This window comes from Dama dama, chromosome 32, assembly GCF_033118175.1.
Source record: "Dama dama isolate Ldn47 chromosome 32, ASM3311817v1, whole genome shotgun sequence".
Classification (NCBI taxonomy): Eukaryota; Metazoa; Chordata; class Mammalia; order Artiodactyla; family Cervidae; genus Dama; species Dama dama.
The window spans coordinates 32,916,480-32,935,116 of NC_083712.1; the positions used below are offsets into that span (position 1 = coordinate 32,916,480).

General features: G+C 34.9%; 1 protein-coding gene across 1 annotated transcript in view; it reads right to left on the minus strand.

Annotated features, from left to right (window-relative positions):
• Nucleotides 1-481: 481 nt before the first annotated feature.
• TEX15 (testis expressed 15, meiosis and synapsis associated) overlaps nt 482-18,637 on the minus strand; it is a 41,374-nt gene continuing 23,218 nt past the window's right edge. The window contains exons 4-9 of the mRNA XM_061134550.1: nt 17,156-17,302; nt 16,001-16,163; nt 5,237-12,573; nt 4,125-4,183; nt 1,406-1,659; nt 482-774 (exon numbers count right to left, since the gene is read on the minus strand). Coding sequence (XP_060990533.1) covers nt 731-774; nt 1,406-1,659; nt 4,125-4,183; nt 5,237-12,573; nt 16,001-16,163; nt 17,156-17,302 — 8,004 coding nt within the window. The 3' untranslated portion in view covers nt 482-730. The remainder of the gene's footprint in view (nt 775-1,405; nt 1,660-4,124; nt 4,184-5,236; nt 12,574-16,000; nt 16,164-17,155; nt 17,303-18,637) is intronic.

Sequence of the window (18,637 nt, forward strand, 5' to 3'; positions counted from 1 at the left end):
GAAATAAAGAACACTCTCCACAAACCCTAAACTTTTTTACTCACAGTGAGATAAGTTAAACTATTAGTGTATTTTATTTCAGTATTTCTAACCATTTATTTACATAAATAAATTTATATGATACAGTTTTGAAAACTGTTACCAGAAACTTTTATAAACACTTCAATGGTTGCATCATATTTCATTAACTATAATTTACTTAACTATTATTCCTTGAATTTGGGTTTTATTGAAGGACAGATTAGTGATATTACTTATTTTTTCCTCTCAGTCTTTGATAACTAGGTTTCTACTGACAACATAAATCAACTGCCTGATATTTAAACAATTCTACAAGCCTTCACAGAAAAATGTTATCTCACCACTTGCTGTAAATTCCTCTTACAAAAATGTACAAAGATAAAAGTGAAAACTCTAGAAAGCAAGCATTAAGGCTTGTGAAACTCACCATAAGTCCAAGGAACTTCTAGAAGCGCACCAGAATCAGGAGAGCAAGGGTATGCAGTGAATGGTTGATGGGGAGTATACTGTGAAAAAACTGGCTGCTGAAAATTGTAAACAGGCACTCGAGGTGGAAAATAGTCACTCACTGGCACAAAGTAATTTGCTTGTGGTTCCCCAGCAAAGTATTCAAAATATTGAGAGCACAAAAGATGAGAATGGGTATTCTGACTATTACTTGTAGCTGCAGGCAACATCCCAGAAGGAGGTGGCTGTACTTCATAGGATGTTATTCCTTGGTATGTCTGGGTAATGGAACGGTCATTGCTGCTGCTGTAACGATAAACACACCAAGAATAGTAAGGATATGAAGTTTCCAATGAGTACCCGGAAACAAAGTCATACTCTGTGGTACACGTAGACTGTGGAATTTCATTCAAGTATGTGGCAGCATTCTGAGTTAAGACTTTTGAATTCTGCTCTTCAGACAAAGAGTATTCTACTGTTTGATTCACATTAAGGGTGATGTTCTCAGAGGCTTCGACAGGTATAGTGTTGAAACTCAATGTGTCCTTCATGTATTTTTCTTTTGACTCAGTTTTTGCAGGTCGTGCTTTATTTATTTGCACAACAGGAATTTTGTTCTGGATATGCATGGGTTCTGGAGAACCGGTGCATGTAGAATTAATGGATGAATTTAATATTTCATTATCTTGAAGTTCAAAGTCAGTGTCATTCATTTCTAAATTGGCATGGCTATCACTCACAAAACGGAAAATAGGTTCTGATGCATTCAGCAAAAGAGAAGCATCAGTTCCTGGTTTTATGTCTGAGGGACAGGATTTCTCTGTAGTATCTGAGGGATTTTTAAGAAATTTCTGTGGAAGCATCTCCTGGTCTTTTGAAAATGTGCCATCTACACTTTTTTGGTCAAAAATTGCCAAAGAACTATTTTTCTTCTCACTTTTTGTTTCAGCAGCACTAAAATTTATGTTTCTTTTCTTTGTGCTACTTATGTTCCCTTGTTGTCTGGTGAAATCTTCTGAAGTAGCAAATGAAATATTAGTTAAATCTGTTTCGTCTTCTGAATCTTTCAGGTTCATTAAAGGTAGTGATCTTTGAGTTTCAACTTGTTTTGGAGAGACGTGGCTTCTTTTCAGACTGTCAGATGAATCTGGTCCTATTTCATTTTCACTTTCAGAATGAGATCTCATAGTCCTGTTAAGTGTAATACAGATATACAAACAACTTTAAATATACATTCACAAAATTTCAATATAAAGACATATTTGACAATTTTACTTGGGAGAAGAATTAAGATTTACATTTTTCTCTTTGTATTGGCACTATACAAGAAACATTTCCCCAGGTTTTACCCCCTTGATTTGAATTTAGCTACTTTTTGTGTTGAAAGTGATACATTCCACATTTCAAATATTTTTCCAATACATCTGAAAATATAAGGTGCTGCCAATATTGTAATAAATTATTTTATGCTTTGGAAATTTCCTGATTTTAATTTTTTTGCAGTAGTTTCTAATTCATATACCTCCAGCCTACTTACTGATGCAGAGCTGGTGAAACCACCAGCTGTGACTCCCTGCTCAAAGATTATCTTCTGTTTTCACAAATGACTGAGGTATTTTGTCTGTTTAAGGTCTAGAATAGGAGAAGCAGACCTCTCAAAATTTCTTGCCAACTGAACATCATTGGCATGCCTATCTAAATGAGACAGACTCAATGAAGTCTGAAGGAAGCATTCATTATGGAGCATCCAGAACAAGAGAGTTCAAATAGGTCCCCAGGGTAATTATAATTTTTGGTGTCTCAACCAATTCTTTGAATTACAAGTGGAAAAGAACACATTGAAAGATAAAGGTGACCATTCTTGCACAGTCAAGACAAATTCATCTTTGGCCTGGAATTTGTATATCCCACTCATGAAACTAAAAGCCCCTTATTTTACTTAGTCCAGCCTCCTTAAAAGGCACTCGAATGACAACCTGCATTGTCATCCAATATAATATTTTAAAGTTTCCACAAAGTTCAATTTTGATTTTATCACATTTCCAATGATGTTTCAGTGATGTCTCAGCCTTACAGATTGACAGTCGCCTGTATGACCTGTCCTTAGTAGTGTAGTGAAAGTCAGTCAGTCGTGTCCGACTCTTTGTGACCCCATGGTTATACAGTCCATGGGATTCTCCAGGCCAGAATACTGGAGTGGGTAGCCTTTCCCTTCTCCAGGGGATCTTCCCAACCCAGGGATCGAACCCAGGTCTCCCGCAATGCTGGTGGATTCTTTACCAGCTGAGCCACAAGAGAAGTAAAGGGGATGCTGTGGCTGCACGGGCTGGGAAACGAACCCGGGCCTCCCACGTGGCAGGCAAGATTTCTACCACTGAACCACCCATGCATCTGAGGCACACTCGTAGAGAATGTTCTTCTATAACAACGACACCCTGTATTAACTTTATATTAGAATTCATTCCCCTGCCAAGTGAGGCAGAATTTGATTCTTTGAATAGCAAGTACCTACCTATACTTAGTAACAAAACTGAGATGGTTACAGAACTGCTTTCTGTTATCCTTCTTATAGCCTATTCATCTTTTTAAAATTAATTACTTGGCTGCACTAGGTCTTAGATGTGGCATGCGGGATCTAGTTCCCTGACCAGGAATCAAACCCAGGCCCCCTGCATTAGGAGCACAGGGTCTTTAGCCACTGGACCACCAGGGAAGAGCCTCTGAGAGCCTATTCATCTTTATGCCACTCCATGATTATTCACAGAATCATCTGTGCCAGGCAGAGGATTCTAGAAATGGAGTAAATAAAAGATTGTATTTAGAGAAGCAAAACCAAACAAGACAGATGACATGCTTATCTTTTTTCATTCCTATTACTCATTTTCCTTCATAGGATAGAAAAAAATGGTAAAAATGCAGCTTGTCATAAATTGAAAATCTTACAGAGTTGAATGAAACAAGAAATGGTCAACAAGTCCAGTGGTGCTAATTCATGTCAAAATGAGAAAAATATAAATAATGCAGTTGGTTTTTACTAAAAATAACTAATTAAAAAAGAATTTAAAGATCTAGCTGTTTGAAGTCATGTTCTTTTTGTACTGTGGTGTTAATACAATCCTTTCATGGAACAGTAGTATACTTATAATATGTGTATGTTTGACTTAAGTTCTCAGTAATATAACTTGGCAATTTGTATCTTTTAAACCAGTCTTGAAATTTGACAGATCTTGTGAAATTCACAAGTTCAAAAAACTCAACTTGATCACTTGCCCCATTATGATGTTCTTTTTACTAAACCAGTCACAAAGGCCCATTAATTTATTAAATAATGTCTGTCAAATATGACTTTTACTTTCTTATTCTGTAAAACATCACTCTTTTCTAAGCCCTAGCTGACTTGTTACTCTTAACTGTACTGAGACACTCCTTACCCTTTAAATCACTGTAAAAATATCTTTCACGGGACATCCCTTTTGATACATAATGAAATTCAAACTAAGGCACTGAAACACCCTCCCTCTCCCTCGCACACTCTTGTCCCTAAGGTTACATGTAGAACCCCAAAGAGGTAATAAGTAAATGTTTAAGTCTTGCTCCATAATACATGCTCAATTGTATTAAGTTTTTCATCAAACAGGGCTGATGACAATTCCTACCTTGCATGCTTGAATGTTGACTTTTCGCTTTTGATTTCTGTGACTTGTTTCATGCTAACCTATGTTTAAAAAATACAAAAACCTACATTGTTGATGGTTTAAAGTACAATATATTTATTATTTACCTGACATCTGCAATTGCTTGTTCTGTCATCATCTAAAATGCACCATCTGAAATTATCTTCTTAATGATCCTCTCCTTCAAAAATTAGTGAATCTGTTGAACTTCCCATATTTGAAAAATGTTTGGAAAATTTTGTAAAAAAGCAATTAGCAACATTCTCTTTCCCCACATGTTACAACAAGTGAGAGGCCTGCTCTGTGTTTTATATCCTTTTCAGTAAGCCAGTCACCCAGTCCCACGGGACGTAATGTCTGTCATGTGTGGATTTTTCTTTCTTATTCTGTAAAATAGTACTTTTTTCCTAAGACCCTGGTGGCTTACTACTTATAACTATATTTAGAATCTCTCCCCTTTAAATCATTGAAAAAACATGAAAAAAGCACTTTGTGAAGAATAAAAACAGTTAATGTTTGTACAATCATTAGAACGTTGCCAACTATTTAATAAATGCTGTATAACATTTGTTCAACAAAATGTACTTATGTATGACAACTGTTAACTCCTTCATAATTAAATATTTTAAAATATTGCTACTGTTTCTCTGTGTGGATGATAATGGTCAAGAACACAGACTTCACTGTCAATTTTTAATGTTTACAACATTAAGTACAGCCTTGTTGTACTTAATTGTACTATTCAATAAATACTTGGTCACTCGCTCAATACTTGCTCACTCATAATATAGACTCTCTTAAGCAATTATTAAAATTCACAACCTTCCAAGAAGTGGAAGGTTATTAATTATAAATAATTAATTTGTAAGTTTAAAGGTAGACATTTATTTAAGGTATCTCTCTTATACACGGCCATTCGTATCATTTTACAGATAATATGAATGGTTTAATCTAACAGTTTAATTAGTAAATTCATTTTGCAAGGCAACATTTAAAGCATTCTCCACTTTTACAATTCTGTAGACTACGTACTTGTTTGCTTCAACAAGTTCGCTCTCTTAGACTTACAAAACTCACTTTAAAACATTCATTACCTTTTGTTTTTTACAACTGGGAACAGCAGTACTTTTCTCTTGTTCCTCAGAGTCTCCACATGTGTCTACAGTGATAGGTCGCTTTTTAGAGGAATTTGAAACATTTTTAATTATGTACTCTGAAACTAAAGGCACCTTCCCACAGGTACTCGACTTTTTGATACTCTTCCTACGTTTTACATGAATATTTGCATTTTTCTTTCTCTTTGGTTGCAAAGTCTTCTTTCTGTTGTGCAGCATTTGGCATAGGATAAAGGAAATGGTTAACTGAGCATTTTTAACACATATTATCTTCATATGTTCAATCGTTTTCATGATTTTCATAATATGGACCATTTTCCCTAAATCCTTCCGAGGGGTGGCTGTTATACTTCCAAGCAGTGTGGAAAACTGACTGTAGTTGTATTCTAATTCTGTCACAGTGCTTCCATAATTTATGGATGCTATACATGGCACAAAGTTGATGTATGTGGAAATGGAATACTTCGATTCCTCAAGAAGTTTTTTTATTTCTGAAAGTTCTTCAAGTTCTCTTGACAGCAAACGAAGAGCATAGGAGCAGTTAACAGCTTCATTATATTTGTAGATAATATCCAGATCTTTCTTAAGCTCAGAAATAGCAGTCTCTATCACCTTCCAAAGACAATCTGTTGGATTACCTTTTAGAAATGAGAAAGAAGTCATTTTTTCTTGGCAGTGAACCAGTTCAGGAAGAAGTGACGAATCAAACCAAAGCATACTTCGAAACCGCTGCTTGTCTAGTTTCTTTGCCACTGAGTTTTTAAGAAAGTGAATTGTTTCTGAGAGCATGACAATTTCAATATAGGTTTCAACGGCTGCAGGTTTTAAAATTACTGCCTTATGGCTGTAGGTTTTCATCATGTTCAAACTATTTTCTTCGGTGATAAAAATACTATCTATGCTGTCTTCTTGCAGCAACTGAAAACATTTTTTTAAAATTTCTAAGTCATCGGTACATCTCAAAGTGAGTTCCTGTAATTTTTTCACATCTGCAAATTCAGCTTGATCCAATATTTCACTAACACAACAGATATCTGGATGTGAAAGCAAAGTACCGTTAAGCCTGGAGTTTTCTATGCTAATTATTGCTTTGTTTACTACAGCATTTGACTTTCTGGAAGCAATCACCGAATCCTCCTCAAGTCCAATAGTGGAAATTTGTTCACTGCTTAAATCTTTGGACAATGTATCACATATCTTCTGCAACTTAGAAACAGCACATTGATTCATTCTAAGTAGCATTTCTTTGTTCTTTTCGGAGTATTTTTTGCAGAAAGACTGTCTCTTTTCTTTCCAAACAAGACTTTTTGAAGCATCAAAAAAGATATGTTCCAGACCATAAAGAGCTATTTTAATATTTACTGCCTCATTACTCTTGATAAAATTAACTTTTGAGGAGATAATTTCCATGATAATCCACAGATGGTCTTGTTTTCCTGGACAGGAATCATTTTGGGGACAGTCCCCATACATACTGATCAGGCTTAATGTACTTTTCCTCAAGGTTTCTAGGTCTCCTAAACTATCTCCAAAGTTAACTCCACAGGTAAATGGCACAGAAAGAGAAAAGTCAAAGCAATCTGAACACTGCTTCATTACTGCTTCACACTCATCAATCTGTCGCTTGTATTTTAAGTATGCGTAGTATGAATTATTTTCCCTTTTGCTTTCTTCAAACAGTTCAATTAATTGATCATGATAGCTTTGCAGCTCATAGAAGGCATTATATTTTAATCTGCCTTGAAAAGCTGGATAGAAATTGGATTGTTGCTGAAATCCACGTGGTCGGCCAAGCAGCTCACTGTACAGTGTATCATCATACCAGAGCAAGCTCCGGAATGTTTGTTCACCTCTTAGGAGTCTTTTTTTGTTTTCAATGAATTGAATAGTTTCCATCATCATTTGGAGTTCTACCAAGGAATCAATAGCACACGGTTTTAATCTGTGTCTGCAGTTACTCCACAGGTTTTCTTCTACCAACAGGTCTCTGGAAATCAAGATTTGTTTAAATGAACATTTTTGTTTTCTTTCAAAAGCTTCAACAAACAACGGAAGAATATTTAGACAAACTTCAGTTTCTTCCCGCAGAATCTGTACAGATGACGTTTCATCTGCTCTCCTCAAAATTTGAGTGAGCTTAACTATAGGAGCCAAATTATTACTTGAAAAATGTTTTTCTTTGAATTCATTCATATATGACGTAGACTTCTTCTTCGGAGGAGGAGAGACTTTGGAGGGTTCAGACTGGGCACGCAGATGAGGCATATGATTCCTTCCTGTAATGCCTGGTTTGGAGTCACAGGCTATTTCTGAATGTAATGAGGAGTCACACTGAGAGTCATGACTACCTTTTCCCTCCTCCTTCTTTCTTTTGTTAAGCTGATTAGAAGCAATGTTTCTCAAAGAGATTGCCTCAGTAGCCTTTTTAATCTTTACATGAGAATCAATCAAGTTATTTTTCATCGTTTTCTCACTTAAGCAGGAGGAGCCTCCTAATATCTTATTTTTTTGACCTTTGTACTCAGTTTTAACACTTGATCCTTCAGTCATGTTCATGTGAACTGAATCCTTTCCTTTTTCTGCTTGTTTATCTTTCCACATTTCTCTGTCCTGAATGTCTTTCTCTGCAATACCTTCTTGGGAAGAAGAGCCCTTTATGTTGTCTTTTACGAGCAGAAAACTATCATCAGAAAATACTTTCATCGTGTTGTCTTTACTTTCTTCACTTTCTGATGTGACAGTCACCTCAGAATTCTCAGCATTTGTTTCATTCCCATCGATATGAACGCATTTACTTGAAGAGCAAGAGTCTGTCTTTTGAAGTTCGTTTCCACCACACCCTTGCAGACAGTGTGGTGCAACGGTAGACACTGCTGAAAACTCTACAGCAGTAATGCTCTGTTCAGCCACGGAAGACTTAGAAGATTCTCCCTCACTGTCTGTTGCTGGAGCAATTGGTAACAGTTGAGGAATTCTGTTAGACTTTTTGCTTGTTATCAGAGTTCGACTTAATGGATCCATAAGGAAGTTTCCTGTAATAATGCCTGGTTTGGAGATCTCCTTAGGAGTTGTCCATTTTTCTACAGGAAAATTTACCTCCAGGTTTCTGTTATAACCAGATAAAATAAGGTTGTTTGGTTTGCAGATATCAATGTTAAAAAAATGCCACACCTTTGATTCTAAGACAGAAATAATTATGTCAGTTTTCACTTTTGTGTGGGCTATACAAGTTGCATCATAATTTTGGTCCACACCAAAACTTATGTTGTTTTCCTTTATGCAACTTAAAGATATCAAATTTCTTTTACTCATTATTTCTTGAGCCTCAGAACTGTTTACTTTTGTTGTATACTTAATATTATCAAGTGCTGAATGGTTCTCAAGTTTTTCATATTTACTAATGTTAGATGAAAACTCTGTATCAGTTTGATTTTCTTTTTTAGTTAGTTTCTCATCTGGGCGGTCTGGAGAAAAGAGACATCCGGTTTTTCTAGAAAAGGGCTGAAGTTCTTCTGATGATTTGGGATTTCTCAAACTGCTGTTAGTATAAGCTGACTGACTTGTACTTTCAGACACGGAGCACAGGGCTGACTGTGATTCCGGACACACTTGATCACAATATTCTCTCATGTGAACTGTGGTGTGACTTCTGGAGACACTGGACACATTTTCAGAAAGGCACTCTGTGAGTCTCTCTCTACTTGTTCTATAAAACTTGTGCTTTGATACATGAGTTAATGATTTATCAACTTCAAATTCCAAAGCTCTACTCTCTCCAGGTTTATTGTAGTTTCTTTTTGACAGAAAATGTTTAGTGGAATAATACTTTCTTTCAGACACAGAACTATAACCTTGAAGGTCACAACTTTCCCAGAAACTATTGCATATGACTGAATATGCTCTTGGCAAAGGGCCCCTTCTTTTTTCTCCCACTTTAGTTATCAGCTGCAAAGACGTGTGAACTCTTCTGTGAGCTTTTTTTAAATGAAGAACGGCTCTGTCAAGTTTTCTGGAAAGACGTTTGCTTTTACATAAAGATGCTTCACTATTTAGAATATCCAGGACACTCCTAATGTGTTTTTCTGACTGTGAAAAGGTTTTAATTCGTTCTTGGGATAACGAAAAAAAACATTCCAATGAGTCTTGACTTGTTAGCTTCCTCCTCTTCTCACAAATTTTGTGATGTCTTAAATTTTTATCTGGTATGTTCTGGTCTCTGAAAGGTGTACGGGGCTTTCTTTTGCTAATTCTTGCTTCTGTCTCCCTTTTACTTCTAGTATCATTACCACTGGTTTTTGACTTTGTAAGGGAACAACTGTTTTTGTTATTTACTGTTGTAACATCAGAAGGTTCAGTTAGCAAAGATCTGTTCTGTTTTTCAGACATGTGACTCACATGCATATTATGACTCATGTCAAAAGAAAGTGAAGTTTCAGATTTACTTGTTAGTCCAGAGTCTTGCCTTATATTACCAAATTCACCTTCAGAGGGATGATCTGAATGAATTTCAAATTCTAGAACTTCTTCCTCCTCCTCATTTATTTCTGATTTTGTGGCTTCAGTTACATACTTGCAGAAATCATCTTTCGATGCAAGGGACTCAACAGTAGAACTGAATCCTTTCATAAATGTATTAGTAATCGTAACTTGCAGATCAGGAAGTAAAATTGGTTTGATGAGGAAAACACAACTGTGTTCCTCAGAGGGATGCTGGTCCCAATTCTCACCTCTTGTGGTGCTTTTCAAAACTTCCATCTCCCCATTACTGCTTCCCAACAGACCTTCCCAATCGATGCGAGACTTCAGAGCCTCATAGGAGTCCTCGAATTCTTCATAAAGTACATTTTCTGGGCTATGAGTATCCTGTGGAATACTCACAGGAAAAGCATCATCACTCTCTTCTGATCCTACTTCAGTCTCATTATCCAATTTGAAACTTTGAAGAACTGAGTTGTCACTTACTGATTGATGAAATGAGTTGTGGCATCGATTTTTATCTGTATCTATTTCACAAGCAGAAACCTTAAGTTTGCTTAACAAACCAAAATCTGGACTCTCAGGAGAACAAGTTTCTTTAAACTGGGATCTTTGGTGATCTTCAGGATTTGTGCTTACCACAGGCATTGCAGCATCAGCTATCTCAACTGCAGCACGTGAGGCTACATGTACTGAAGAACTTGCAACTTGGATAAATGCTGTGGAAATCAAATGCTCTCCAGTCCTTTCAGTATTTTGAATATCTTTTTCTTTCATGATGGTAATGGGATCTTCATTTTCTAGTGATGTAGACTCAGTGCATACATGTTTTATACCACTAGTTAAGTTAAAAGCAGGACAAGATTCTTCAGAACTCAGAATTTCAATGCTATTGTCATCTTTATTCATCCGCCTTTCACCTATGTTGGTAAAAATTTTTGTTTTGTGTGTCTGAAAACTCTGCTCCTCATCTCCATATATATTCCCTATGTTGTTTCCTATAGATGAAGCAATGTTCTCCATTTCAGCCTCCTTCTGGTTTTCTTTATCATTATCTCTTTGTTCTCTGAAATCAGTATTCAGGTGCACACCATTGTTCAACTGTGCAATATAGAACTGAGTATGATGTTGACCTTTATTGTTAATTAGAGGAGCTTCTTTGCAGTCTCTTTGAATGTCTTTTAGGGACACTGGATCATATTCATTTCTCCTTTGAACACATATATGTTCTCTAGTTATGTTGCAATTTGCATTATGAGCTGTTTTAATACCATGACATGAAGTAACAGCTGGTAGTTGTGTGGTCTGGGGAATGTCTCCTGCTTCCTTGAAAGCATCAGCCATAATGTTAATACAGTTTTGATCTGGTTTTTCCAATTTTAGCTCCAGTAGTTTTTGAGAAATGGCAAAATTTGCATGAATATTATCTTTATACTCTAAAGAGTTCTTAGGAGGCTTCGGGGGAAGTTTCTCCACTCTTGGAGTAAGATTGTTTTGTATTTCCAGTGCTAGGTGACTTAGCTCATACTTCTCCTCTGTGGTAAATGGCAAAGGTTTTGGTTTTTCTAACCCGTGAGTAATTAATATTTGATCACAATTTTTCTGCAAATAATCAAGACTCTCATCCTCTTTGTTGTCTTGGTTCAAAGAAATGTAATTATCTATTGGACCGATTTTTATTTTATTAGTAAAAGAATGATCACTTCCTTTCCACAAACTTTGCTTTTCTTCATATTTGGCATTGTCTTCTGGGTCGGTGAAGTTTCTCATCTTTCCAATATTTTGAATGTACTCATGTACGCTTTCTTCACTTTGGAGTGGAAAAAGTGTAGACATTTGGTGACCAGTCTCATATATAGTTTTAAAATTAGAAAACTGTGATTCTGGAGAGATGGGACCACTGTACTTGTCTGTACAAGTATTCACTGATTCGTAAGAGTCGTGTGACTCACTGCTTTCGTCCGTTAAAAATGGGATGGTGTCTCTCTGCCGGGATCTCTGAGCTTTTTCTTCCTTGTGATTTTGGATTTCAACTTCTGGAGCTACACTTGACAAAAACATTGGGAAGGAAAAATCATCCTGGTTCTCACATTGTCCTGCCATGGTAATTTTATTGGGAGCTGTACAATCATAGGTCTTAGAGCCCAGGTTGTGAGCCTGGGTTTGTGGATCATCCAAAGAAATTCTGAAGCAAGAGGCATCCAAATAGTTAGTAACAACAGTCTGATCACCAGGCATGCCTTCAGATGTGGAGGCAGGATTAGTTGGCATAGATGACAAGTTTATTTCTGAATTAACAAAATCTAAACTCTTCTCAAATGGCAAAATCTCACTTAAACCTGTAACAGTATTATGTTTTCCCATGCTTTCTTCTCTCTTCATCAGTCTTGGGTCTTTGATGAGTTTTGAAGTAATAACCGTGCTTGAGTCAGTATTGTTATGAAGGGGGAAAGCAGTAGCAAGACTACTTAAAATAGCTTTAAGATATGTCAAATTTAGGAGGTCACCATTATTAACACTTTCTCTGGTATCACTGGGAATAAATGAAAGGCCTGAATCACATGCAGGTAATTGCGAAGTGTCTCTGCACTCTGCTGAATTGTACTCCATATGTCCACTGTATGTTTCAAGTACAGAAATGTTTCCATTTTGCATATTTCCATAGGAATTAGAAATATCTGAGTTGGAAGGATTTATTTCTGAATTTGACGCATTGCATGAACACTTTTCCTGAACAAATGGATCAATAGGTTTCCTGAAATGCTCAAAGATGACAGTAGCATCTTTTCCTTTTCCAATTCTTTTGGCCACTGTACAGTTATTCAGAGAACATGTTCTTTCTGTGGAAATAATAAGAAAGTAAGGAAAAGGAGGAAGAAAAAGTGTTTCTACAGGCGACTCTATTAATGCAAGCAAACCATGTCATGAGTGGCACTGATGGAAAGTCTATCAAATAATCTAACGATGATTAAAGTACGTTCTCAGCAGAAGAAGCAAGAAGAGAAGAGGATGAGTAACTGACCAATGAAGTATAAGTGATGGAGCATGAAATTCTGTCTTATAGGTCCCTTAATAACATGTCTTTGCCATAAAAATTTGAATTCTGACAAACACCAAGAAATAGAAAAATTAAACAGGAATAAAAACATACTTTTATCACAGACTAGGTATTTCTTCTCTTAGTTTCCTACATGCAGATATTCTATAATAGAGTCTACATATTATTAGGTCAAATTATCTCCCTGTATCTACTGTTACCTTGCTTCATTTCCCTCTACCACAGGAGAACAAAAACAGAAAGGAAAGGGGAATTAGGTGAAGAAATGGGGGTGGGTGGAAGAGCAGAAAGTTTGCACAAAATCTTTCCCAGAAGCCAAAGCAAACCACTACCCATGCTCCACTATGAAATAAATATTCTGGCAAATAATATATGTAAATAAAACCCTGGAAAATAGAAGCAGATTTTCTTTCAAATTTATAGAGATTATTCCTAAAACTTCATAAAGAACTTCACAGAACAACAAAGGAACTTACAAAAATGCATAATGAGCAAGTGAAATGTTAACAAAGCATTCATAGCTAAGTGAAAGTGAAAGTCACTCAGACATGTCCCACTCTTTGCGACCCCATGGACTATACAGTCCATGGAATTTTCCAGGCCAGAATACTGGAGTGGGTAGCCTTTCCCTTCTCCAGGGGATATTCCCAACCCAGGGATCAAACCCAGGTCTCCTGCACTGCAGGCGGATTCTTTATCAGCTAAGTCACAAGGGAAGTCCAAGGATACTGGAGTGGGTATCCTATCCCTTCTCCAGCGGATCTTCCTGACCCAGAAATCGAACCAGGGTCTCCAGCATTGCAGGTGGATTCTTTACCAACTGAGCTATTGAGTACATAGCTAAGCAGTACCATGAAAATACTATTATTAAAATAGACTAATAATGAGAAATTGCTCATGAATAATATATGAAATTATAATCATATCACTGAGAATGTACCATTTAGTTTTTACAAAATGTCAAAAGAAATAGCTCTGTTGAAGATTCCCAAATTATATAACCATTATGATTATACTTTCAATTACAGTAAGCTATGGTGGAAATATGCTCAAAAATAGGGATGAGACTAGCAGTATATTATTACATATATTGGAATACATAAAAATACATAGTATCTTCAAAAGATTAATAAAAAAAGACAATGCAACAGATAGTTGGGCAAAGTATATGACTAAGAAAATCATGGGTTAAATAAAAATTGTCAACAAATACAAAAAGATGTCCAACCCCACTAAATGCACAAGAAGATTCATATTAAAAAACCTTTTAGATGGAAAGATTCTGAAGGATAATTAATTTCCCTTTTCAAGATAAAAGCACTCAAAAGAAAAAAAAAGATAAAAGCACTCAACTAACCAGGAATAGAAAGGAACTTCCTCTATATGGTAAAGGACATTAAAAAAAAAACCCATAACTAACATGATACTTACTGGCAAAAAGTAAACACTTTCCCCCTAAGTTCAGGAACAAGACAAAGATGGCCACTCTTACCACTACTATTTAACATTCCACTGGAGGTTCTAGCCAAGGCAATTAGACAAAAAAAAAAATAAATAAATAAAATAAAAGACATCTAGATTGGAAAGGAAGAAGTAAAACTATCTCTATTTGCATATGGATCCTATCTGGTGTATAGAAAATCCCAAGGAAATCACTATTGAGAAAATAACTCTATTTACAAGAGGATCAAAAAGAGTTCAATACATAGGAATACATTTAACAAAAGAAGTATAAAACTTATACTCTGAAAACCTCACCTTATATCCACAAAATGGCTATAATCAAAGTCAGATAATAACAAGTGTTAACAACAAAGTGGAGAAATTCTAACCCCCACACACTGTTAATGTAAATGTCAATGGTGCAGCCACTTTGGAAGATGGTCTGGCAGTTCCTTGAATGGTTGACACAGACTTCCCCTATGATCACATGACTCTCAGTTATATACCTAAAAGCAAGGAAAACACATCTACACCTAACCTTGTACAAGAAAGTTCTTAGCATAAATGTTCGTAATTGCTAAAAGGTGGAAACAATCCACTGGCCATCCACTGATGAATGAACAAACACAACGCAACGTGTGTAACAGAACATTATTCCCCAGAAAGGAGCGGGGTGCTGACACATGCTGCAACATGCCTGAGCCCTGAGAACACTGTTAAGCCAAAGTCACCAGTCACGAAAGGCTCCTGTTTGTGACTTCACTCATATGAAATGGCCAGAACAGGCTTACCAGAGACAGAAAGCAGACTGGTGACTATTTGGGGTAGTGTGGGGCTTGGGGAAAAAGACAAATAAAAGCTTTTAATGGGTAAATAGTCTCTTTTTGAGCTGATAATGATAACATATCCCTCTCACTATGCTGGCAGAAAGTTTTTAAATTTAGTTTTTACTTTATATTGGAGTATAGCTGATTTACAATACTGTGTTGGTTTTAGGTATAAAGAAAAGTGATTCAGTTATACATATAAATATATCCATTCTTCTTCAGATTCTTTTCCTGAATAGGTTACTGAGTAGAGTTTCCTAGGCTATACAGTAGGTCCTTGCTGATTATGTTTTATATACAGTATTGTATACATGTTAACCCCAAACTTCTGACTTATCCCTCCCACTTACCTTTCCCTTTGGTAACCATATGTCTGTTTTCAAATCTGTGAGTCTGGCAGAAATATATTTTTTAAAAGTATATCGTGCTGGCAATGATAGAGAGTAATTAAGGTAACCTGATGCAACCACTTTTGAAAACTATGATATTGTTTCTAAATTAAGTGGCACATTCCTGATGTAGATATATACTCTGTAGAAAAGTTTGCACATAAGCACTGAGACACTTATATGAATGTTTAAAACAGCAATGTTTGGAATATGAAGAAAACCACAAAATGTCCAAATATACTCAGAAGCATAATGTAGAGTCATAAAATTGAATATTGTGTGTGTGTGTGTGTGTGTGTGTGTGTATATATATATATGAGTGAAAATGAAGAAACTATGGTTATATTTATCAACATGGAAGGATCACACCAACATAACACTGAGAAAAAGAAGTAACAAAAGCAGTTACAGCGTTAATTCTAGATATATAAAATCAAAAACAGGGAAAGCGCACCTATTTTGCTTAGAGAATCATGATGTATTAGAAAATAATATTCAGCAGTAAGACCACCACAGATGCTACTGAAGTATAAAAATATATGTATCTTACCAGTTCTCTTAGGAAATCCTGTTGCAAGGGGTCTCAAAGATGTCATAAAGTGTCCATTATCTCCTTTTTGACCAATAAATTTTACTGTTACTATTGCATATGGAAGACACTGCCTAGGTTTATCTACTGGCTTTGAAAGAATATTATATTCATACAAGTATACCTAAAAAATAAAGAACATTTTTATTATGATTAATTTTTACAGACTTGAAAAAGCTTCTATTTTAAAAAATCTATTTAACTCCATGTTGCTATTTATTAACCATCTTTGATACATCTCCCTCTCCCTGTCTTCTTCAACTCTAGTTTTCTTGAAGATGAATTTTTTTCTCCGAAACATCTTTTTTCCTTGATAGGCTTCGAATATCAGCAGAAACAGACACAATCTATATTTAAATATAAAAGCATTTCTCCATTAAAACTTCAATGTTTTGCATATGCTAGGAATCACTATATTATATTTTATCTGGGAGGAAAAGTCAACTAGAAAAATAACAATAGCTTAATATACCTTACATGTGGGAGTAAAATATCCTCATTTAATCATATATATATAATTATACATAATGGTATTTATAATTTAATCTTCTATAAAAGGTTAAAAGGTTAGATAAGTGTTTCTTTTAGATATGACAGAAAATTACTGTTTAATAATTAGTCGAGTATCTAATGACTAAAACATAAGGCTTTTCTCCTTTTACAATGTACAAAGGATCAGTAGGATTATTTCAAAGTATTTTTGTTTTGCAAGTTAAGCATTAATCTATGAAACATTTAAATAAAAGGAGCTACTTGGAACAAAATTAAGTGCAAATCTAGAAGCTTCTTTATTAATGTTTTCAAATCACAAATATTAAAGCAGCTTTTACTATTTACTTACTTAGGTCATATTATATGGAAAAAGGGTGCCAACAGACGTGGCAAAGTTGCCAGAAACCTTTAATTCATAAAAAACAGTGTCTGTGAAGACACTCTGTGTTACCTTGTCGTCTTACTGGCTTGTTTGGTATTCAGGTCATATTATATGACCTAAACAAATATGAATGAAGTAAGAGATTTCCACTTAATATTTTGGACAGTTGTTTTAAGACTTGTATCATACAATGTGAGGCAAGTGACTTTCAAGTAGTCAAGTGAATCAAAAAGTTAACATACTGCTGAACTGTAGGCTTGTAGTTCAATGGTATCCTTCAGAGAAGGTGTATTTCTTGACATATGGCAGTCAAAGTTAGGAGAAGGATCCAAAGAAACTTTGCTTTTATCTAGTGAAGGCTGAATTTTCTTCACTTTTCCAAAAAGAACCTGGGGAGAAAAGGTAAAAAGAAAATCAATAAAGATATACCAGAACATTTTAAACTCTCATACCAGGAAAATAAAACTAGCTTCTATTTTAAGGAAGGAAATTAGAATGGGGAGATAATTCATGTCCCAGATGAATGGGATGACTTATTAGAATTATGTCAATTCCTCCCTAAATCAAACTCTAAGACTACAGTAATTTCAACAAAAATTTCAGAAAATCCATTTACAGAAATGAGTTTTAATTTAAAAACTTCCCTGGAAGATGAAACAAGAATAACCTACAAAATTTTTGAAAAAAATATTTGAGATAGAAATAATGATGAAACAGGAAAAGTGACACATACTTCCAGATATTAAGTACTTTTTAAAAGACTACTACCACAAAAAAGGCAGAGATGGAAAAAATTCTACAAAGTAAAAAGTCCAGGTAAGTCCAAGCAGCTATAAAAATACAGCATAATATTAAAAGCATCATTTGAAACAGATGAAGCAAAACCAGATTATTCACTAAATGGCATGGACCTGAAAAACATTAAATTCGTCTCAATCTATAAACCAAAATAAATACCAAATAAATTAAATATTTAAGTAATGTAAACACTGTAGAAAGAAATACAAATATTTATCTACTCTCAAAGAGAATTCTTTTCTAACCATATTGCCAAAAAACCACGAAATGAAATCATGCTTCTTTGTAAAATACTCCAAAACTTCTGTACATCACCAAAAAATGATCAGGTTGTATCGCAGAAAACAACTTGTAAGGCAATTTGCCTCCAATTAAAAAGTAAATTTTAAAAAAATGAGTATAAAAATTTTAAAAACTATGAACCATTAAGTGATAAGTAGGAAAAAGTGCAATTAATATGAAAACAAGTACAAATTTTACTATTTGTAAAATAGTCCCCAATTCTATTACTTTTATTTTTTCATATGCTAATAATTCATTCAAAGTTAAAAACAATATTAAATGTAATGTGGTACTCTGTACTTGGACACTGGTAGAGGAAAAACCGTTAGTAGAAAAACTGGCAGAAACCAATAATTTGTAGCAAATAGTACTGTACCAATGCTGGTTTCTTTCATTTTATTATTTTTTTAAAAAATTGAGATATAATTGACATATATACTATTAGGCTCTTCATTTTAACAGAGGTGCCATAGTTATATGAAATGGTAACATCAGGGAAAACTGTATACAGGAACTTTCTATACTATATAACTTTTCTGTAAATTTAAATTTATTCCAAAATAAGTTTATTTAAAAAAACTTAAAAATAAACTCCTTTATTTTAAAAAAGAAAGCACTAAGTGATAAAACATTATACAATGAAA